Source organism: Crotalus tigris, unplaced genomic scaffold (genome assembly GCF_016545835.1).
Source record: "Crotalus tigris isolate CLP2741 ecotype Arizona unplaced genomic scaffold, ASM1654583v1 scf7180000017628.32516253702:7417878, whole genome shotgun sequence".
Lineage (NCBI taxonomy): Eukaryota > Metazoa > Chordata > Lepidosauria > Squamata > Viperidae > Crotalus > Crotalus tigris.
Window position 1 is genome coordinate 6134261 of NW_024096523.1, and position 22864 is coordinate 6157124.

Consider the following 22864-nt stretch of genomic DNA (forward strand, 5'->3'; position numbering starts at 1 on the left):
TCTGGGAGTTGAAGTCCACAAGTCATAAAAGGGCCAAGTTCGAAGACCCCTGAGTTACACTATACTACTTGCCAACCGTGGGAACCCAGTCTGGCTCGCTTCCCCACTCGCCCCTCCTGCCTTCTGCCAGCAGGAGGCAGCCTTGCCTTTCCAAACCGGGCCGCTTTCTCCCGCTCCAAGCAACCCCCCCCCCCAGTTCCCCGTTTCGCTTTCCCTTCGCTGGAAGAAGCCCTGACGTCACTTCGGTGGCTCGCAGTTCGTTCGTTCGTGCTTTTTTTTTTTTTTTTTTCCCCTCTGCTCTTCCCCCCACCCGCTGCCGAAGCTTTTCGGTTCCAATCAGGCTTTCGCTGCTGTTTCAGCTGTGTGGAATCCACGGTTTGTCGGGGTAACTTTCCGCCGCGTTTTTGAGCGAAGGCAGCTCTCCGCCCGTCGCGGCCAGAAGACCGACGGAGAGGCGAGAAAGAGGACGCTGGGGGAAAGGATAACTTTTGGGGGGGACGGGAGGTGGGGATCCAGGCTTGTCCCGATGCAAGATGCCGGGCACCCGCGCTTTGATCTTCATGCTCACCTTCCAGATCTGCTCCTTGGAGACCGAAACGCCGACAGGTCAGTTCCGGAGCGATTCGCTCAGTTTTCCCGGACCTCCCCCCCCCCCGTTGAAGGTTCCGTTTCTTGGGGGGGGTCTCTCTTCTATCCCTTTCTTTCCAGCCCCCTTCCCTTCCGCTTCACCCGGCTTGGCAGTTGTGCCTGCGCGTGTTTGCCCCCCCCCACATAACTTGTTTATGCCGCGGCTCGCCTTGTCTCTTCTTCCCGCGAACTTCGAAGGTTTACGCAGAAATCGAGCCAGAAGCTCTGGCTCCGGCTGAAGAAGAGAGACAGGAGTTTGAAATTGGCGTGTTTATCTTGGAAATGCCCGGTTTGCTTTCCTTACGCTTGGTGTGCGCCGGCGGGGCAGCTTTGCTGTGTTCCTCCCCCGTTTTTGCAGCGGTTGTAAAAAAAAAAAAAACTCTCTTGCGCGAGTGCCTGTAAGCTGTAAGCGCTGAGGGGCGTAGACCTCGTTTACTCCCGAGTATACTTGCCTAGTTGGTGTATTGTAGAAAGTCCCCTGACCAATCCCCCCTCCCTTTCCCCCTCTCTCGGCTCCTCTCGGGATCACGCAGCGAATGTTTCACAAGACTCCGCAATCCCTTGCTGCTGAAGAACCGCGCCGTCTGTGTGGATGGCTCCTTTCCTGCCCTCTCCTCACCTCAGGAATGCCAGTTAGTGGCTCTTCGGTGCCTTTAGAAAGGGCTCCTTACGGAGTCTAAAAAAACTTACTCCCAAGTAAGCGAGGAGCGGATCATAGCCTGTACAAATACTTAGTCAAGCCAAGCCGAATAGGCAAAGCTGTTGGGATTTGGACTTTGTTCCTTGATACCTCTACACACACCCTTCCTTTCTTCCCTCCTTAGTTAACCTGGAACTAAAGGGCCTTTGAGATTTACTGTAGTGACTGGGGTGGGGTGAGGGTGGGGGCAGGGAAGGAAGAGGGAGGGGGAGAGCTTCCACCTTTCTTATTCTGTAATCACTCCCAGAGCTTTCCTGGGCTGATTCCTTCCTTCACTGATTCTCCTTAACTATTACTTCCCTGTGAATCTCAGAAGCATAGACAGCATGGGGGGGGGGGGATGCTGTTGTGTTACTGACCCCACTTTTTATTTAGGTTCTAGGGAAAGTGAGTGGGAAATGCAAGAGAAGGATGCATTGTGAGCTCCTGTTGTGAAGTCTCACTTTCCCTGGGGGTCTTTGAAGTCTCCCCAAAGCAGTCAGAGTCTTTGCTAGACCAACTTTACCTAACCACATGATATTCTCTAGGAGTGGTTCTGTGCATAGGAAATGGGTTGATCTGTGTCCAAAATGGATTGATTTGTGCCCATTTCCTGTATATATTTTTCCTGCCCAGAATAAATGGTTTCCTTTCTCTAAATCCCTTTTTGGTTTTTGCCAACAAGTGGCAGAAAAAAACCAAAAATGCTCAAAAGGGGGCTCTTTGTTTTTGGCTGTCAAAAAGGTAACAAGCTTAAGGCAGGGAAGTTCTGTTAAAATCCTCAAAGGAGACAAACTCAGGACTTGGCCCTCCTGAGGTCTGTCCAAAATGTAGGTGGTTTGTAATCAAATTCTTATGAAGCAAAATGTTCTGGGTCTGAAGCCTGCTTTTATTTATTTTTTTCTCTGCCCCTTCTCCTCTGCTCAAAGGCTACAATAAAAAAAAAAAGTTTTATTCCAGCTGGGGCTTTTGGCCAAAATTGTCTGGTATTTCTGTGGTACACCAGCTGATGCATATATTAAAAAATATTTGGTTAGCTTGCAGGGATCCCTTTAACCAAAATCTCTTGATGGCTATGTTTTAGAAGCATTGTTGTTCCTCTTCTTTCTTCTGGTCTGCTTTCACTTTTAGTGGTTGCCCCCAAACAAACCAAGTCTTGGGGGGGAGGAGAAGATAAAATACCAGACAGATAATCTTGTGCAAAAGGACTCTTTTATTATTCTCCTGTGAGATTTAAAAGGAGTGGAGATGTTTGGCGAAGAATTTTAATGGCATCCATTCTCTTTCTGAGACTGGGGCATAGCAGATAAATTGAGTAGCTTTGGAAAACTCTGATAAAATATTATTATATTCCCACCACTACCAGATTTTTCCTAGGGAGGCTTCTGAGTGAAAGATTTTTTATTGTTGTTTAGATGGGATCCAGTTTAGTGAAAATGTAATGGTCCTCTCTGTTTCTCTTGCCTTGTCTTGCCAGCTGAAAGTGGGAGCTGAGCAGATACAACCAAGCAGATAGTTGCAGTTGCCTCTTTTCTGTTTAGAATAAAGACATGTGCTCATCAGAAGAAATGGGGTCATCATGTCTGCAAGCCAACAGAAGTTCTGGAGATAGAGCTGGGTTGAGAGAGATCTTGCTCCTTTGAATGCACGTATGCATTACTTTCATCATTGCTAGCAGCCAGGTGGCCTTCAGAGTGATTCAAGCAACTACAGGTAGTTCTCGGCTTACGACCACAATTGAGCCCAAAATTTATGTTGCTAAGCGAGATGTTTGTTAAGTGAGTTTTGCCCCATTTTGCGACCTTCCTTGCAACAGTTGTTAATTGAATCACTGCAGTTGTTAAGATAGTAACACGGTTGTTAAGTGAATCTGGCTTCCCCACTGACTTTGCTTGTCAGAAGGTTGCCAAAGGGGATCACGTGACTCCGAGATGCTGCAACCGTCATAAAGATGAGTTAGTTGACAAACATCTGAATTTTGATCACGTGACCAGAGGGATGCTGCAACAATTGTAAGTGTAAAATTGATCATAAGTCAGTTTTTTTCCAGTGCTGTTGTAATTTTGAACAGTCACTAAATGAACTGTTGTAAGTTGAGAACTCCCTGTATATGGCCTGGTGGCCTGCATTGAGAGCTGTGGATCCCTGTTCAATGCATTTGCAGTTCTTGTCATGGAGTGAAAAGGTGCCACTGACATTATGGCTTCTTTGTGGGACAAGGAAGAAGGCCTTTTCTCATGAGAACACATAATAAGATGATTGTCTTTCCCCACACTGATACTGAAGAGTCTTATTAAAGAGAAGGACTATCTTGGAAAGGGTGGGGTGCAAGGGAACCCCCACATTGGTGATCCTTCTGATTCTTGATGATATCTGGCAATTCTGCTTCCATCTTAACTGAAACATTATGCAATGCTACAGATAATTAATTTCCTCAGTTCTCATTCAGTTTGCCTGTAGAATATTAGCTGCTGAGATAGCTGTCTTTGGCTGCTGTTTTTTCTAGTGAGTTTGTAGGTAGGATGGCTGTATTCCAAGTGGTAGTTGGGCTAAGGTTTTCTCATTGACTTGGGTGTAACATTTCCACTTTGACATATGTCCCTTTCCTTGACCTGAAATGATTTTTAAACAAAAAATGTCAGACTGCTACAAATGTAAAGATGCTTATTGGGCTTATTGTTTGATAGTGAGTTTGTAAACTATGGCTTATGGTTTAGTGGTATGTTACCCAGATTATTGTGACTCAGCTGTGGGGAAAACAAGCTATAGGTTTTATTAATGAAGGTGCAGTTGGGTTTATGTTTGTGGTTTATGTAGGCAGGGTAATGGATTTATGTATTAATCCAACCAATGAAAACAAACAGGGCTTACTTACAGGATAAATACATCCCATCATCTTGCAAGCCTATTGGTTCATGTCTATGGCAGGCATCTTGACGTTCATCAGATATGTTGTATTTCAACTCTCATATTTCCATCCTGACCAGTCACTGGCAGTTGTAGACATAAACATGTTTCTGATTTCCAAACTAACTCAGAATTCTTGACCTTGTCTGACAGCGATGCTTGCAATGGATTCAGGATTGCGGCTTCTTCTCGGGTCCGTCTTGGGATGCAGAAAATTGAATTATACACTTGTTGCATGCAATACATTTTCTGAGCAGCATGGTGGCCTAGTAGTGAAGAGTTCAATCCTAGGTAACAGCAGATATTTCTCCCCTAGGGTTCAAAGAAAAAAATATCCGCTGCAAACTATGCATGGCACCAGGAAGGGCATCCGGCTAGTAAATGCTCAGCTCCATCCAGTCGCCCCAATTCTACCTTATAGTAAGGGATTACAGGGTCGTAAAAAGGGAGGTGTTTTTTTTGTATGCAATACATTTTCTAGATTTAAAGTATTCCTCCCTTCTCAGGGATAGGAAACAATGGTGAAAACCACTCCTTTACTAGAAATGCCTACAACATGTTCAAAATAGTATGATGACTCTAATGATTGTTATTTTGAATGTCCTTCTTTCTCTTCTGCTTCCTGGCTGTCTGGAGTAAACAGATGGGGCTCCTTTCTCTTCTTTTGTGATTTAGAATAAAATAACCATCGGCTCTCATTAATGTGCTACAAATTTGTTCTGGATTATAACTAGTCCTATCAAGTTTGAAGTCCACGCGGATAGGAAGATATTGTACTCCCTTTCTCCCCTGGAGATTGATTTTATATAATAAATATTTTTGTAGGAGTGAGTTTGTAAGCTATCTATTGATTTTCATCCCTCACTGTTCTGCACCTGTTTGTCCAATAAACATTGTAAACTCAGTGCTTAGATGGCAGGAGAATTCATGCTAGATTTACCTTTTACTCACTCATTTGAGGTTCTACACAAACTGGGCCGTCTGTCCATTCATATATCTACTTCTGAAATCTACATCCAACTTCCATGTATTTGAACCCTGCAGTGTTCTTTGTCTTAAGCTCGTCAGACTGGCTGGTGGATATAATCTTCCTCCCCTTTCTGTTCTGCTTCCATAGACATTGTGGAACTACAAAATACACTACCCTAAGATATTAGGAAGAAAGAAGAAAGTGTCTAACAGGGTCAATAAGTACTGATGATCACAGGAGGTTGACTGAAATTGGGTTAAGAGGCAAACAACCCCGTGGGAGAAGGGATAACTATTCTGAAGCTCTCTGTATTGATCAAGGGTAGCATCAGGTTATCATTAAAGTATGGCGGCTGAGATGGTGCTATTGATTTTACATGTTGCACCTAAAAACAACAGCTGGAGCTTTGATCACACTGCGTGCTTGTCTTCTTGTCTTTTTTGACCATGCCTTCAGACATCCCTGATGGTGGTCTATTTAATTGAGGAGAAGGAACATACACGGGGGTCAGGAATTTGGGGTAGAACCCCCCCCCATCCTGTTCAGCTTTCCATAAGAAGTTGCAATTGTGTGATGTCCCTGTCATTTGTACAAATGTGACTTCAGTCCTAATGAAAATAAAGTATATTTTTTTTTACAACCCACTCCAACATGTTTCTAAGTACATGAATTCTTGTTTTCAAATTTTCTTTTCAGCTAAGCTCATCAATAGCAAACACACAATCTGGAATAGACTCTTCCAAACAAACTCCTCCCCCACCCCAGGATTTCTCCAAAGGAATCTCTTCCCTACTGGGATGGAGAATATAAGGTTCAGTAAGTAGGTCTGTGTTGTGCTTTGGTTTAGATTCCAGAAAGGTAACTCAGAAGATGAATGGTGCACCTGTCGGCCCCTCTTTACAACAGCTGTATCTTATCTTGGAACAACAAACTCCAAACTCTTTTGGGAATCAAATGTCCAGTCCTATGAACAAATGTGACTGCCTGGTATTGCACTCATGTGATTGCTTGCATTTTTAGAGACTCTAAGCTTGGCCTCCAGCCATTCCACGCAGCTCTAGCAGAGCCATGTGCAAAGCATTGGTGTTACAGCAGATTGAGAGAGCTATGTGTTACATTCACGTGTGCTTCCACAGACCAAGCAGGAAATGAAATCCTTTTTTTTTATTACCAGGAAGCAGCAAAGAAACCAGCCAACATCAAAATGCTCCAAGAGCTGATGGATATGCTAAAATAAACAATCTACTATTTCTACTCCAAGAGCTGGTATAGCTAGCCAGAATTTATCTAGCTAATATAATAAATAGAGATCAGAAAGCTCACTTCAGTCTGGATTCAGGACTTGGAGGAAGTGTGAATTGGAAATGGTGAAGCTAGCTAGTCTAAATGATTCATTTTCCAATTGTCCCATGGGGATCTAGAAATCCATTTTTCCAACCTGCCCCTTCCCAGTTTCTTTGCTAAAGCAAAATTAAATTTATTAACACTGTTTGGCCAAAAGAAAGGCTTATTGCCTCTTAGCTGTTAATAAAATATCGACTGTATTTTTTTTAAAAAAGTATACGCATATTTAGTTTGCATGATGAAAGCATATGCAGAGAAGGAAGAAAAAAGGTGAGGGTCTTATAGACCAAATGTCCAGTGAAAAAGTCTGAAGGAAGTGGCTATGTTTAGTTTGGAGAAAGATATTCTTTAAGAAGTAATAAGGTAGCCTTGTAAATATTTGAGGACAATATTCATAAGTATGGTGGACGAAGATTGTTGAAGTATAGGTAGTCCTCAACTTACAAATATGGGGTTAGTGACCATTTTGAAGTTAAAATAGCACCTAAAAAAGATGATTCACAATCAGCCCTCACACTTAAAACACTAGCGTCCTTGCGGTCCTAGAATCACGTGATCAAAACTTGGTCACTTGTTTTGTGGTTTTGATGATTAGGAAAAAATAATAAGAGAAAGCTTTTTCTTTTCTTTGTAACAGAGTAAGATTTTGTAATCTTGCAAATGTACTTGTATTTGCTTCTTTGTATTTCATTTTGTTCTCTCTTTCTGCACTTGTTTTTCTTTTCTCCTTTTACTCCTTATTAATTTGTGTTAGCTTTTATGCTTTTTATAATACTTTTAATAACACCATGTTAAAAAAAAGAATCATTTTGCAAACATTACTTTAGCTCGCCAATATTATGTGACATTAACAGCAGCAGCTGCTGTGTTCATCCAATCTTCAAAAGTTATCTGCTGATATTTTTACAGTAGTACAAATATTTACAGGAGGACCTCAATATTTGCAAAGGCATGCACGTGTCTCTTTGTGTATATGTATGTGTGTGTCTGTGTGTATACACACCACGCGCACACAGTGTCTTGCTGTGGGAATAATATTTCTAACCACATTAAAAATAAAATGCATCTCCTTTCCCACTTAAAAATTTATCTTCTAAAGTAGAAGATATTTTATTACCTTTAGAAGTTCTCAGTTTAGTGCCTTTCAGGGGCTTGGAACTGCAATTCTTTTCATCTTTTAGCCAGTGGCTGGTGATGATGGGAACTGCCTTCACCTCTGTTTGAAGGAAAATAAATTGGAAAGGCTACAAACAACTCAAGCAGAGACTGCTGGGACGTTATGTTGGGAGGGATTTCAAGATGCTGGCCTCCCACCAGGAGGTGAGTGACCTTGCTGGGGAGATGGAAGAGAAGAAGAGAAGAAAAGAAACAGGGCGGCTATTGTAACTTAACATGTTCTGGCATCCCAGGGTAGGATGTGTGGATGCCAAAGGCAGCAGTTGTTTTGAATATGGTTTGGGTCAAGCCCCTCTCCAGATGTACTGAATTTTAATTGGGAAGTCTGCTGTGATTTTATTCATGCATTAATGATAGTCATGGCCCTAGTTAACCGTTATTCCTTTTTATTTTGGCTGGAGTCATTTCAAGATGTGCTTATCCAGTGAGCAGAGGAGATGAATTATTTATTTATTTATTAAATTTATAGGCCACCCATCTCACTCTGCAAAACAACTCTGGACAGTTTACAATTAAAATGATAAATAGTAAAGTATTAACAGTAGGCACAAAAAACAAAACAAAACAAAAAAACAAAGGCAACAATGGTTCTTCCTTATTAGTCTAACAGCACTTACAAATAAAGCACCCCCCCAAAAAAAATTAGGATTCCAAGCCAATCAGCAGAGCCAGGTTTTAACACGTTTCCAAAGGTCAAATGGGTGGGGGCAGACATCATCTCCAGTGACAAGATGTTCCAAAGAGTGGGGGCCATGGCAGAAAAGCATGTCTACCACTCCTAGCTGAATTTTCTTGATGGATGGGGTCGGCAGCATGCCCCGTCTGCTGGAGTGAGTGCGGCAGGTCAATCCCATTGAATGAGATGGTTCTCTAGGTCAGGGCTTTTCAACCAGTGGTACGGGTACCACCTGTGGTACATTGGCACCTGGCAGGCGGTATGCGACCATCCTAGAAAAGTGGTAGCGGGGGAGGGGGAATGAGCTGAACCGGCAACTGATTCATATTTATGACAATCACAGTGTCCCAGGGTCATGTGAAGTGACCAAAATCTGCTGCAACCACCCAGCAGAGGGGGGCGGATAAAAACCAAACATCACCCCACCCTACCCCTGCTGCCAATCCTCAACAGAAATGCTCACAACAATGAAAACCTCGGACAGGAGGAAGAGTGCGACCGGGCGGGCAGGCAGGTGTCTTGCTCGGCTGTGGCTTGGGGGACACTTTTTTCAGTGCCATTGTAACTTCGAACAGTCACTAAGTGAACTGTTGTAAGTCGAGGATTACCTGTACTTTATCATTTTTTTCCTTTTTTTTGTGGTCATCAAGTTTTTGACACCTTGCTAGGCGACTGGTGGTACTCGGATGTTGCCATATCCTAAAAGTGGCACAATGGATGAAAAGGTTGAAAAGCCCTGCTCTAGGTCAGGGCTTTTCAACCTTTTCACCCATTGTACCATTTTTAGGATATGGCAATATCCGAGTACCACCATTCACCTAGCAAGGTGTCAAAAACTTGATGATCCAAAAAAAAAGGAAAAAAGTGATAAAGTACAGGTAGTCCTTGACTTACAACAGTTCGCTTAGTGACTGTTCAAAGTTACAATGGAACTAAAAAAAGTGCCCCCCAAACCACAGCGGAGCAAGATGCCTGCCCACCCGGCGGCGCTCTTCCTCCTGTCCGAGGTTTTCATTGTTGTGAGCATTTCTGTTGAGGATTGGCAGTGGGGATGGGGTGGGGGCGTGTTTGGTTTTTATTCCTCCCGTCTGCTGGGTGGTTGCAGCAGATTTTGGTCACTTCACATGACCTTGGGACACTGTGACCATCATAAATATGAATCAAGCATCTGAATGTAAATCACAAGACCCTGCATCTGAATGTAAATCACAAGCCAAACATCTGAATGTAAATCACAAGACCCTGGAGATGCTGCAATATTCCAGCTGATCGGTGCTTCTTCTGGGTCTGGCGCTGATCCTGGTGCTTCCACTGAGCCCTGACTGCCCCGAAGAAGCGCTGATCCTGGCACTTCCACTGAGCCCTCACAGCCCTGCAGCTCCAGCCATCTCTCGCTCAGGCTTGTGTGGTGCTGCCACTGGTTCAGCTCATTCCCCTCCCCCGCTACACTTTTCTAGGATGGTCGCGTACCACCTGCCAGGTGCCAATGTACCACAGGTGGTACCCGTACCACTGGTTGAAAAGCCCTGCTCTAGGTAACCTGGTCCCATGCCATGAAAGTGTTTAAAGCTGGTAACCAAAGCCTTGAATTGGACCCGGAAACGAATGGATACCCAGTGAAGCTCATGCAACAGCAGTGCCTGATTCTGATTTCCTTCTGATTTCTTCCTTGATGTTTTTCTAAGTCTCCAAACCTTCTCCAGATTGGTATGTTGCAAAATGCGGACAGATCCTTCCCTTGTAAAAGGTCATATGGGGAACACTTTCCTACTCTTGATTGATTTCCAGAGATTGAATTTCCTACTCTCTGTTGCTCTCTGGCCAGGGTCTAGATTGGCAGATAGATTAATTTTATATCTGAACCTCTTGGGACGTGTTCTCCACTTCCCTTCATCAAGTGTGAAATTGCTGATAGAATTCTATAGATCAGGGGTAGGCAACCTTGGCTCTTTTATGACTCGTGGACTTCAACTCCCAGAATTCCTGAGCCAGCTATGGCTCATAAAAGAGCCAAGGTTGCCTACCCCTGCTATAGATTATAGAATTCACAATGTTTGTTGTAATACTGTGTTCAGTATAACACTGAAAACTTGCAGACCATTGTTGCCTTTACGCTCTACTAATGAGCTTGTCAGAGATACCTGGATGGTTTTCATTGGTTATGGACTAGATCAAATATGGAAACCTGTAGCTTACCAGAAGTGGCTGGTGTCCATTGCTGAAAGATGCTGATGATTAGTTACAGTATAGGACAGGGGTAGGCAACCCAAAACATTCAAAGAGCCACTTGGACCTGTTTCCCACTGAAAACAAAACACTGGGAGACTTTTGATATCTAAAATGAAGATAACACTGCATATATCCTTTTTTACCTTTATTATAGGATATATGCAGTGTTATCTTCATTTTAGATGTCAAAAGGATCTCTTTGTCTCTCCCTCTCCCTCCCTCTCTTTCTGCCCTTGGTCTGCCAGTCCTCTTCCCCCACTGTGTGTGTGTGTGTGTGTGTGAGAGAGAGAGAGAGAGAGGGGGGGGGGCACTTGTGCTTCCCCCCTCTCTTTTTCTCTCCTTTTTCTCTTTCTCTTTGCTTTCTCCCTCTCTCTTCCTCTCTCTTTCCTCTCCCTCTCTCTCTCTTTTCTCTTCTCCCTCTGTCTTTTTTTCTCTTTCCTCTCTTTCTCTCTCTTTCCTCTCTTTTTCTCCTTCCTCTCCCCCTCTCTTTTTCCTCTCCCTCTCTTTCTCTTGCTCTCTCTTTTTCTTTCCTTTCTCTTTCTCGCCTCTCCCTCTTTCTTTCCTCTCCCCTCTCTTTTCCTCTCTCTTTCCTCTCCCTCTCTCTCTTTCCTCCCTCTCTCTTTCTTTTTCCTCTCCCTTTCTCTTTCTCTTTCCTCACTCTCTTTCTCTCTCTTTCCTCTCCCCCTTTCTCTCTTTCTCTCCCTCCCTCTCTCCTCTCCCTCCCTCTCTCTCCCTCTCTCTCTGTCTCCCCCCTCTCCGATCTTCTGCTCACCTGGCAAGCTGGCTTCAAGCTGTTCTCCAACAGGCTGGCTCTCTCCTGCCCTTCCTGCTTCCTGCAGAGATGCAGCAAAGGAAGGAGCCCTGTCCAATAAGCTTGTCGGCTCATCGAATAGGGTGAGGCCACTCTCTTTTATACACACACACACACACACACACACACACACAGAGAGAGAGAGAGAGAGAGAGAGGCGCAAGTGGCTCTCTCTGTCTCTGTCTCTCTCTGCAAATGGCAGAGGAGGCTGGGAGCCGCAGGAGAAAGCTCAAAGAGCCGCATGTGGCTCTGGAGCTGCAGGTTGCTGACCTGTGGTATAGGACAGCTAACATTTGGAAGACTATAGGATCCTCATCCCCTCTGTAGAGATAAACGGAACCCTTAGCCTTACCTGGAATGGATGTTCTTACATTGAAATGGTCCTTATAGAGCTACTGACAAAGCATATATTGCTGATTTAATGTATAGGATAGGGTAAGCTATCTTTGTCCCAGCCATCAAAAACCTGGGAATAGCAGTTTAGATGTTTGACTCCCTTCCTTTGCTGATCAGAAACTTATTTATAAATTAATACAGACTTCTGTTCCCGGATCAGGCAGCTTCAGCCATACGAAGAGCTATTGCTCTTCGTTGGCTGCTTTTCTCTCTACCGGTAGACCCGTATGCGGGTCTTAAATCGTCCTGGAGGGGCGACCACCGTCGAGGAGGCTTTTGCTCGGTTGCGGTGGAGCGGCGGCTCCCCTACAGTCTGAGCTAGCTCCGTAGGGCCGATGGAGAAGATCGGTCAGTAAAATGGCCGATCACTTCGCTGTGCCAGCTGAAGTCAGAAAATCATCTAAGCATAAAGAACCACTGTGGTGAATCTGGGTGAGACCTTTCCTCCCTCTCTCCGTCCTGAATTATTTTTCCTTCTACTTTCTTTTCTTTTCTTTTTTGCCTGTAAGAGCCCTGTTGGAATTATTTCCCTGGCTTGGAAAAGCAGCTTCTACTTGTTTGGGAAGGAAGGCGTGAACAAAAGAATAAAACAAAATTTTAAAGACTACATTTTTTTATACATATTTTGGGGTACCAAATTTTTTTTTCTTAAGAGCTGTATTATCAGTTTATGCTGTTGTTTTTTTTCTTGCTGAGCGCTATTACTATCTTACATTGGAAGAGTATTTCTTTTCTCCACTTTTTTCTTAAAAAATAGAAAGAAAGGAAAAAAATGACTCTTGAAAAAAGATTTTTTAGCTTACTGAGGACATCTACTGGTCAAAAACTAATATTGTAATTGTTGACTATTTGGAGATGAGATGTTTGGCTTTCAGACTGTTTTTTTTTTTTTTTTTTTTTTGAGAGAGAGAGAAAGATAACCTGATCCAGCTGAATAATTTTTAAAATGAAGCTGCCTTCACACTTAAATTGTAAACTTATTCTGGAAAAGATTTATGAGGCTAAAGAAGAAATATGTGCTACAATTACTACAGAATTAAGAGCCAGAATCTCTCCTTTAAACTTCAAAGTCAAACTACTTCTGATTATTCTATAAAACAGACTACACAAGAAGAGGACTTAACTGAGAATAAAGAGGAATTGACTTTGCCTGATAAGCAGTTCACCTATGGTTTTGAGGACCAGGAAAAGCAAAGACTGAGATTTGAAATGTCAAAGCAATGAAATTTTATGGTTAAGAGAAACAGAGGGCCAGTGCAAAGGCCAAGATGGTTTACATGGATTCAAATGATACTGCAAGCAATAAAGAGAGACTTATCAGTTGGAAGGGAAGCTCTGTTATGGAAACCTACCTGGCAGAAGAAGAAGCCCAGAATAAGACTGAAAAGAGGTGAAATTTAAAATTTTATGTAATGAATTAAAGGCAATTTAGAATTATGGACTGATTTAAGGACTAAGATTATGAGCGAGATGTAAGAGAAATGGGCGATTAATGGAAGATATGTATTAAATTGACTAAGAATGTACTTTTTGAATTGATGGGTTTATCGATATGAAAATTATTATTTTTAATAAGATGATTTGTTTGATGTCCAATGGATTGAAATGATTTAAGGTTTGATATTATCTTTTCAGCTTAAAAAGTAAGAGAAAAAGGGGTGATTAATGGAATATATATATTAAATTGATTAAGAATGTGTTTTTTTAGAATGATAGGTTTATTTGTAAGAAAATTATTATGTAATGTTGAGTTAACTTAATAAGATGATCTGTTTGTTTGATAACATGGATGTGATTAGTTATGAAAATTAACTGGATGAAATTTGAATTCTATCAAATGGATTGAAATGATTTAAGGTTGGACTTTATTTTGCCAGTTAAAGAGATTGATTGATTGATCGATTAGATACGTATAGGATAGATTAATATTTTATTTTAAATAAGGGATATTAGTGGAAGAAGAAATAAATAAGATATATGATAAAATTAAGGAATTAGAATATATTTGGAAGGGATACCCAAACTGATAATGTTTGTACTTAAAGTTATTTTGATTATGGTAGTGTAAATTTATAAAGCTTTAAAAACAGGTTTAGGTTGAATAAATTTAAGCTAGAATTGGATTATTTTAAATAAAATACGTTACTTAAGGGAAAAAGAGAGGGAATATTTGATGTATTGATTGAAATATGTATATATGTTTTGTTTGCGGATGTTTGACCACCCTAACACCACGGTGTGTCTTAAGTACTTTGTTTTAAAAATAAAAAAAAACAATAAAACTTGTCTTAAAAAACCCCCAAAAACCTGGGAATAGCACTTTAGATGTTTGACTCCCTTCTTTTGCTGATCAGAAATTTATTAATAAATTATGTGAAGTTGAGGATCAAAGATGTCACTCAATAGGCCAACTCTGCAAGAAGCCAAGGAAAGAAACCATGCTACGGTTGTTATACGGAGGTTTCTATTCCTTCTAAAAGTTCCAGCTGGTTCATGGTAATATATTCTGGTACCCTATGATTACTTCTGTTCCTCTGAGTTTCCTATTGGCTCCCTGTGCCTCTGATTGCTGTGATCTCTCAAATATCAAATGAGTGCTTTCTTCTTTAAAGGCCATTTTGGAACTGAGGTTAGAGATGAGATGAATTGGCTTTGCTTCCACTCTGTGGATGCAGTGCTACAATTATTGCCCTTTGTATCATCATCAAGGCAGTGGCATGTAAAGGATGGTGGGGAAAAGGAAAAAGAGGGTTCTGTTGTTAAAATAAATTAAAGACCATAATGATGTTGGATAAAACAAATTTCTGGCTTGTGTTTGACCACAAGATTTTAAAGGATGTGAATGGATTGGCTGAATTTCTTTTGAGCAGAATCTATATTGGAAAATGTGCTGTAAGATTAAAGAAAGTCTATGGAAGCCAATCAAACAACTATCAGTATTTTTAAATATAAGAAGGTTGCATTTTAATTTTGAGGCAAGGCTTGTTTGGACAGTGTCTGTCAGAATCCAATTATATTTCATTTCTCCAGCACTGGAGATGGATAATCAACTAATGGCCTAATGGGTTAACTTAATCCTCCTGCCCAATCAGATCAAGTCAGCCAAACTTGCCACGCCTGTCCTGGGCCTGTTTTCCCAGTCTCGACTTGATCTTGCCCATGATCAGACGTGCAGGTTTGGCTCACAGGCAGGTAGTTACCTATTAGTGGCTTATCCATTAGGCTTTAATAATTATAATTTTACTAAAATCCCTTAACTTTTAGCCCTCGGAATAGCGCTGGGACCAGCGCTCCTCTAGAGGACTATCCCTTATTGATTCCCATTGGGATTCAGTTTTTCAAACGGAGGACTCCGTTTTTTTCCTCCAAATTTCCCCCCCCCCATTCCCTCTTCGCTCTGGGAAAGGGGTTTTTCCCATCCTTTCTTCCTTTCCAGCAGCGCCTTTACACATTTCCCCCCCCCCATTCCCTCCAACTCACCTCCGGCATCAGAGCTTGCAGCTGCAGCTCCGACGGCCTTAAAGAGTCTGGTTTGCCTCGTGGAGGCTGCAGGGCCTCGGTTTGCCTTTGTGCATTTCGATCGCTCCGGAGGCTTCCAGTGTTGCTCTAAACGCCAACGATCAGCTGGGGAGGGTGTTTTGCCCCCGTCTCCCCCCGAGAAGCGTGCGACAGGCTGGGTGAGTTCCGACCGTTCGGAACCGGAGGGGGTGATTGAGCTTGAGCCGCGGCCGCCATTTTGCGACCGCGTGGTCTCCCAAAGCCTTGCTGACTGCAAGGGAAGGTGGGGGGGGGGTAAAAAAGACTTTTCCACCTATTTCGGCAGTACTTATATTTCAAATAAGGGTGCTTTTTTCAATTATATGGCTCTCAGTCCCTGGTTATTCATCCACCTTAATTGAAAGCCTAGATCTGGACAGGGTCCCGCAGTCCACGGCCGCATCTTGGAGGCTTTAGCTTTCTCACAAGGCCGCCATTTTGGAGCATTCTAGTGTTCCAATTAAGGCCTCACTGAGGCCTCCTTGGCAAGGGTCCTTCCCAGGTGGCAGCATCCAAGGTTTGCCTGCGGGAAAAAATTCTCTCTGGTCATCTTTGGAGATTCCCCTTGTGGCATTTGGAATGTATCCTTTTTATTCCTTGGCATAGGCCCAAGAGTTTTTATTGGGCCTTCTGGTGTCTCAAGTCCTGGTTACCTCTTGGCTTGCTGATCACTACAGTAGTTCCTAGCCTCTGACGCTGTACTATTGCTATCTTTTTATATTGCTGGCCTGGCAACACAGCAAGCCTCACTAGCAGGCCACAATCCACTTTCCGGTGGAAGTCATAGCGACTGCAAGTAGAACTGGTTTTTTGGATAGCACTGGTTCGGTGGCCGGGGAGGGGGGGGGTAGGGCAGCCTAATTTCAGCCTTTGCCCTACACCCTTATCAGCCAATTGATCCCTTTCCCAGGTGCACCTTCTCGCGCACCTGAAGTTTCATACCAGCATGGAGGATAACTCGGCTTCCCAATCTAGGGCTGCCTCTCCTTCCTCTTCAGTCTGGAAAAGGCACAGATCTCCTACCCAAGAGGCTGCTGGTAGGATTGCAGCCAGGGTCAAACCCAAGGCTGCCTCTGGGGGAAAACCTCCAAATTGGCTCAAAAACAGGCCAGCAGGAGACACCAGGCACTGGAAAAAGAGGTTTCAAAGGCTCAAAAACAGGCCAGGGCTGAGACTGCTCAGACTGAGTCCACCTTTTTTGATTTACCTCTAGGCCTTTCCTCTTCTTCTCAGGAAGTCTGGGCACCGGTAGAACCTTCCACTTCTTACAGCCAAGCCACTGTGGAACCTGAGGCTCATACATTCAGGTCTCCTACCACCCCACAGGTTCAGCAGGCCCCGGAAGCCACCTTTATACCCATGGCCACAGGGCTCAGAGGGGAGGAGTCCCCCCTTCCATCCTTGGATGATAGGATCCAGGTCCTGGTGGCTCAGGCGGTGGAGTGGGACTTTGCGGTCAGGATTCCGTCGGTGCCCAGGGCTGAATCCTTGCTTTCCCTTCCTCTTTCGCGTCCAGTACATCACAGTTCTCGTGATTCTCCTTCCCCTTCCCATTCTTCCTTTAGCGGGGTCTCATTAACCCCAGAGAAGGATCAGGCGCTTGATGCCTCGTGGTCAGAGGAGGAGGAATCGGCACCGGATCCTCCCCGTTCGGCAGTCTATTTAATCCATCCCTCTCTAAGGAAAAGTCTCATGCAGGAGGCCATCCATCACTTATTGGACGTAAGGGCCATAGAACCGGTGCCCGCGGCTCAAAGGGGTCACGGATTCTACTCCATTTTCTTTGTGGTCCCCAAGACCTTGGGAGGATGGAGGGCAATTTTAGACCTAAAACTCCTGAACCTTTATCTGGCATACCGAAGGTTCAAAATGCAAACACTTCAGTCCATCTTAGGCAGCATCCAAAAGGGGGACTTTCTTACTTCCATGGACCTCACAGAGGCATACCTTCACATCCCCATCATCCCCGGCCACTGCCAGTTTCTCAGGTTCAGTTACATGGGGCATCATTACCAGTACAGGGCACTTTCATTCGGGCTGTCGTTGGCCCCAAGGGTCTTTTCCAAGGTTCTGGCGGTTCTTGCGGCACACCTGAGATTGATGCCAGTTCAGGTGCAAGGCTACCTGGACAATATCTTGATACAGTCATCCTCTCCCCGGGGGGCTCTGTCAGACCTGAGACTGGTGATCGAGGTCCTACAGAGTCACGGCTTTTCAGTCAACTTCAAGAAAAATCAGACAGTCCAATTGACCAGATTGCTCCACTTAGGGGCCATAATAGACACAGTAGAGTGTCGGGTTTATCTGTCCCAGGAACGCAGGGATAGTATACGGGACCTGATTCTCAAGGTCTGTAGAGAAAAGACTCTGTCACCTTCCGGTCTTTCCTGGCTTCTGGGAAATATGATATTATGTATCTCGATCGTTCCCTGGGCCAGGTTACACTCGCGGTCCCTCCAGTGGTTTCTGCTTCCCTATGAGAAACAGGGGACCAGCACTTCCACCCGAGAGGTAAGGATCCCAACACAGGTCCTATGTTCACTCAGATGGTGGCTCTCTTCAGCCATAACCAGAGAGTCTCTTTTCAAGGAGCCCAGTCGGCTCACGATCACGATGGATGCCAGCCTGTTTGGCTGGGGAGCACACTATCAGTCATAATGGGCCCAAGGGTGGTGATCTTGGTCGGACCTGAGACACAATATCAATTGGCTGGAACTCAGGGCCCTACATCTAGCCCTTTGCTACTTTTGCGACAGCATAGCAAAGCAACACATACTCGTCCTCATGGACAACGTGGCGGCAAAGACCCATGTGAACCGGCAGGGGGGCACCTGATCCCGTGCGCTCCTGACCGAGGCCCAGCGACTGGGATCCTGGGCAGAGACCAACCTCGCCTCGATCAGGGCAGACCACATCTTGGGGGAGGCAAACAAGAGGGCAGACTTCCTGAGCAGGTCAACTGTGGACCACTCAGAATGGCGTCTGCACCCGAAGTTATTCAGGGAAATCACCCACAGATTCGGTCTTCCCATCATAGATCTGTTTGCCTCCCAGACAAATATGCAACTCCCGTGATTCTTTTCACACTTCCCAGTTCAGGGAGCAGAGGGAGTAGATGCCCTTCAGGTTCCATGGCCGGACAGCCTCCTCTATGCCTTTCCCCCTCTTCCTCTTCTCCCAGCGGTCATCCGCAAGCTTCTGCAGGAGAGGGCAGAGGTTCTCTTGGTAGCCCCTTTCTGGCTGCAGAGACCTTGGTTCACCGACCTTGTAGGTCTGTCCCTATCATGCCCTTGGAAAATTCCTCCAAACCGAGTATCACTGACCCAGGGGGATCTGATTCACCCGGACCCTCAATGGCTCCAGTTAGCTGTCTGGCACTTGAACGCCGGCTCCTATCCCAGGAGTTCTATTCGCCAGGGGTCATTGACATAATTCAGGCATCCCGTAGGCCGGCTACCAACCGTATCTACGAGGCCACATGGCAGAACTTTTTTTTATTAAAAGTTTTACAAATTTAATACATTATAACCCCAATCCCTCCCATCCCTTCCCCCCCTCCTCCACTTCCCAGAGCTGATTACAGGGTAAAAAATAAATAAACATAATCTAACATAACCCGACTATACTATCAATCAGATCCATAACACACTTTAACTCCTTTTTAAAACAAGTATTAACAAATTAAAAACAAAAATAATAATATAATTAAACCATAATACTATATAAATTCAACCATATTGAACTATTAAAAATAATCTAAAATCTACTGATAAGCAAGATAATACTTTTCAGTCTCATATTTCTTTTGAATATAATCAATCCATCTTCTCCAAACCGAAATATATTTTTCTTGTGAATGGTCCTTCAAATAGGCGGAGATTTTTGCCATTTATGCTAAATTAGACACCTTAACTATCCATTCTTCCATAGCAGGCAAAGAGTTTTTCTTCCAATATTGCCCCACAAGTAATCTTGCAGCTGTTATAAGATTCAGCATCAAATCAATTTCTTTGACATCAAAATCTACAATAATACCCAGCAAAAATAATTGCGGAGTAAACTTTATCTTTCTCTTAAAAATCTTTTGAATATTCCACCAAATCTTAATCCAAAAAGCTTTTATATCTCTACAAGTCCACCAAATATGAAAATATTCCACATCTCCAACATATGGGCTGTAAATCAGGATACATGCGGGACAACTTTTGGGGATCCAAATGCCATCTATAAAACATTTTATAAAAATTTTCTCTTAAATTTTGCGCTTGGGTAAATTTTACATTTCTAACCCAAATTGTCTCCCATGTATCCAATAAAATCGGCTCTTGAATATTTTGAGTCCATTTAACCATACAATCTTTAACTAACTCCGTTTCAGAATCCAATTCTATTAAAACATTATAAATTCTCTTTATATGAGCTCGAGTTTGGTCTTTAATCTGTTTTACTAAATTCACATCCTCTAAAGTAATACTAACCTTTTGATCTATACTCCACCTCACTAACAATTGATTATACTGAAACCAAGAGTGTACAATATTTTCTTGCTTCAACTCAGCTAGAGATTTTAATTGCCAGTCCTTCCCTTCCAAACTAAGTAATTCCTTATAAGAAATCCTATCCAACTTCACTCCTCTAGATACCCCCTCTACAACGTGTCCGGGATCCCCCAAATTGGAATTTTATAATTTAACCTATAATAATATTTCTTCCAGACACGTAATAAAGCATTTCTTAAAATATGAGATTTTAAAAACCAGATCCACTTTTTTGTCATAAATTAAATATGCGTGCCGTCCATATAATAAATCCCATCCCTCAAGAAAAAGAATATTTTTATTTGTTAAGTTAAGCCAGCCACTAATCAATGTTAAAGCCACCACATCATAATACAATTTTAGATTAGGTGCCTTGAGTCCTCCTCTCTCCCGTGCATCTTGTATAATCTTAAACTTAACTCTTGGTTTTTTCCCTGTCCAAATAAACTTGTTAATTTCCTTCTGCCATTCCTCCAAATTAGCATCTTTTTTCAAAATAGGTATCATTTGGAACAAAACAAAAACTTTGGAAGAATATTCATTTTAACTGTTGAGATTCTCCCCAGTAAAGATAACTGTATTTTTTTCCAATCATTTAAATACTTTTGCACTTTTACCCATAATGTCTCATAATTATTTTTATACAATTTAATATTAGAAGGTGTAATGTATACTCCTAAATATTTAACCTTTCTCACTATTTCAAAACCTGTTAATTTAGCCAAAGTATCCTTTTCCTTCATAGACATATTTTTCGATAATATTTTAGTCTTATTATTATTTACTTTAAAACCAGAAACCTTCCCATACTGAGTTAAAATTTCAACCAGATCCCTAACCGAATCTATCGGTTGAGATAATGTCACAACCAAATCATCAGCAAAAGCTCTCAATTTACTGTATAATCATTCTTATTTATTTTTATTCCCTTTATTCTAGATGATTCTTGAATTTTAATAAGTAAAATCTCCATTGTTAAAACAAATAACAATGGGGACAAAGGACATCCCTGTCTAGTGCCCTTCTCAATGTTAAATGCATCTGTTAATCCACCATTAATTATAATTTGTGCAGATTGTTGTTGATATATAGCCTTAAGAGCATACAAAAATTTATCCCCAAAATTCATTTTCTCTACTACTCTCAATAAAAATTGCCAATCTAATTGATAAAAAGCTTTTTCAGCACCCAAAAATATCAAAGCTGCAGGGATTTGATTATTCTTGTCCAAGTACTCAATTAGATGAACAATTTGTCTTACATTATATTTCATGTATCTTCCAGTTATAAATCCACATTGGTCACTATGTATTAAATGCTTCAAAACTTGCATTAATCTATTTGCCAATATTTTAGAAAAAATCTTATAATCTGTGTTCAAAAGAGAGATAGGTCTATAATTTTTGGGCTGAGTCAAGTCTTGATCCTCCTTTGGGATCAATGATATAAAGGCCCTTCTCCAAGATGGAGGTACCTCTGCTCCTAACAGAATATTATTAAAAAGTTCCTTCAGTGGTTCTATCATTTCTTCAGAAAACATTTTATAATAAATTGCTGTTAATCCATCTGTACCTGGAGCCTTACCAAACTTTAATTGCTTAATTGCCCAAATGATTTCTTCAGAAGTAATTAAACCATTCATCTCATCTCGTTGATCATTTGAAAGTCTAGGAAAGTGTGCTACCTGTAAATACTTTTCTATATCTGAAACTTGTATACTTTCACTAGCATACAACTTTGAATAAAAATCTAAAAAACTTCTTTTAATCAAATTTTCTTGATATACTTCTTTACCTTTATAATTTATTTTCTCTAAAATCCTTGATTTCTGTTTCTTTTGTAGTTGGTAAGCCAATCACCTACCAGGTTTATTTGCATTACAAAATATATTATGTTTCATATACTGCAAATTAATTGCAGTCTGATCAGCTATTAACATATTAAATTGCTCCTTAAGCAAAGTTATAGAAACCTTTGAACTATTGTCCAATGGATTTAAAATAAGAGCCTTCTCCTTACGTTTAATCTCTTCTTCCAACTCTTTATGTTTCTGCGTCTGTTTTTGCCTATATACATTATCATATGAATCAAAACCCCTCTCATATACGCTTTACTAGCATCCCATACCATTGGCATCGAAGTACCCTTATACATATTCAAAAGAAAAAATTCCTTTAAGTAATCTGTACATTTCTGTAAATTCCGCTCATGTCTAAATAAATTTTCATTCAATCTCCAAGTCCTTCTATTCCCATCTTCAGTAGATAACTCCAACCATACAGGGCTATGATCTGACAATATTCTAGGGAATATCTTGGCATTCTTTACCCTGGAAAAGCAATCATTAGTGATTAAAAAAGAGTCAATTCTGGAGTACGATTGATGCCTGTCTGAAAATAAAGTAAAGTCTCTTTCTTCAATATTCCGTTCTCGCCAGATGTCTCTAAGTTCCAAATCATCCTTCAAATAAAAAAAAAACTTTAGGTAATTTTGCATGATTAGGAGATTTAAAAGAACCCTTCTTGTCTTTACTTGGTTCGCCGACCTCGTAGGTCTGTCCCTATCATGCCTTTGGAAAATTCCTCCAAACCGAGTATCACTGACCCAGGAGGATCTGATTCACCTGGACCCTCAATGGCTCCAGTTAGCCGTTTGGCACTTGAATGCTGGCTCCTATCCCAGGAGTCCTGTTCTCCAGGGGTCATTGACATAATTCAGGCATCCCGTAGGCCGGCTACCAACCGTATCTACAAGGCCACGTGGCAGAACTTTTGTTGGTGGTGTTCCACTCATCACCTACCTTTATCGGGATTGACCGTCCCACATATTTTAGACTATTTACTGGAGGGGCTGAATAAAGGATTGGTGCCTAACACGTTGCGCAGACAGGTGGCAGCCCTCTCTACTTTGATTTCTTGTGATACTGTTAACTTTCTGGGTCAACATCCCTTGATCCGTTCTTTCCTCAAGGGTG

The 22864-nt window shown here is 42.3% G+C and overlaps 1 protein-coding gene across 2 annotated transcripts in view; it reads left to right on the forward strand.

The window, feature by feature from the left end:
- The first annotated feature begins 280 nt into the window (after positions 1 to 280).
- Positions 281 to 22864, forward strand: part of PTPRU (protein tyrosine phosphatase receptor type U) — a 691901-nt gene continuing 669317 nt past the window's right edge. For both annotated transcript variants that reach the window (XM_039334369.1, XM_039334366.1), the window contains exon 1: positions 281 to 606. Coding sequence is in view for 1 of the 2 variants with exons in the window: in XM_039334366.1 (XP_039190300.1) it covers positions 534 to 606 (73 nt within the window). In the remaining variant the exon portion in view is untranslated. The remainder of the gene's footprint in view (positions 607 to 22864) is intronic.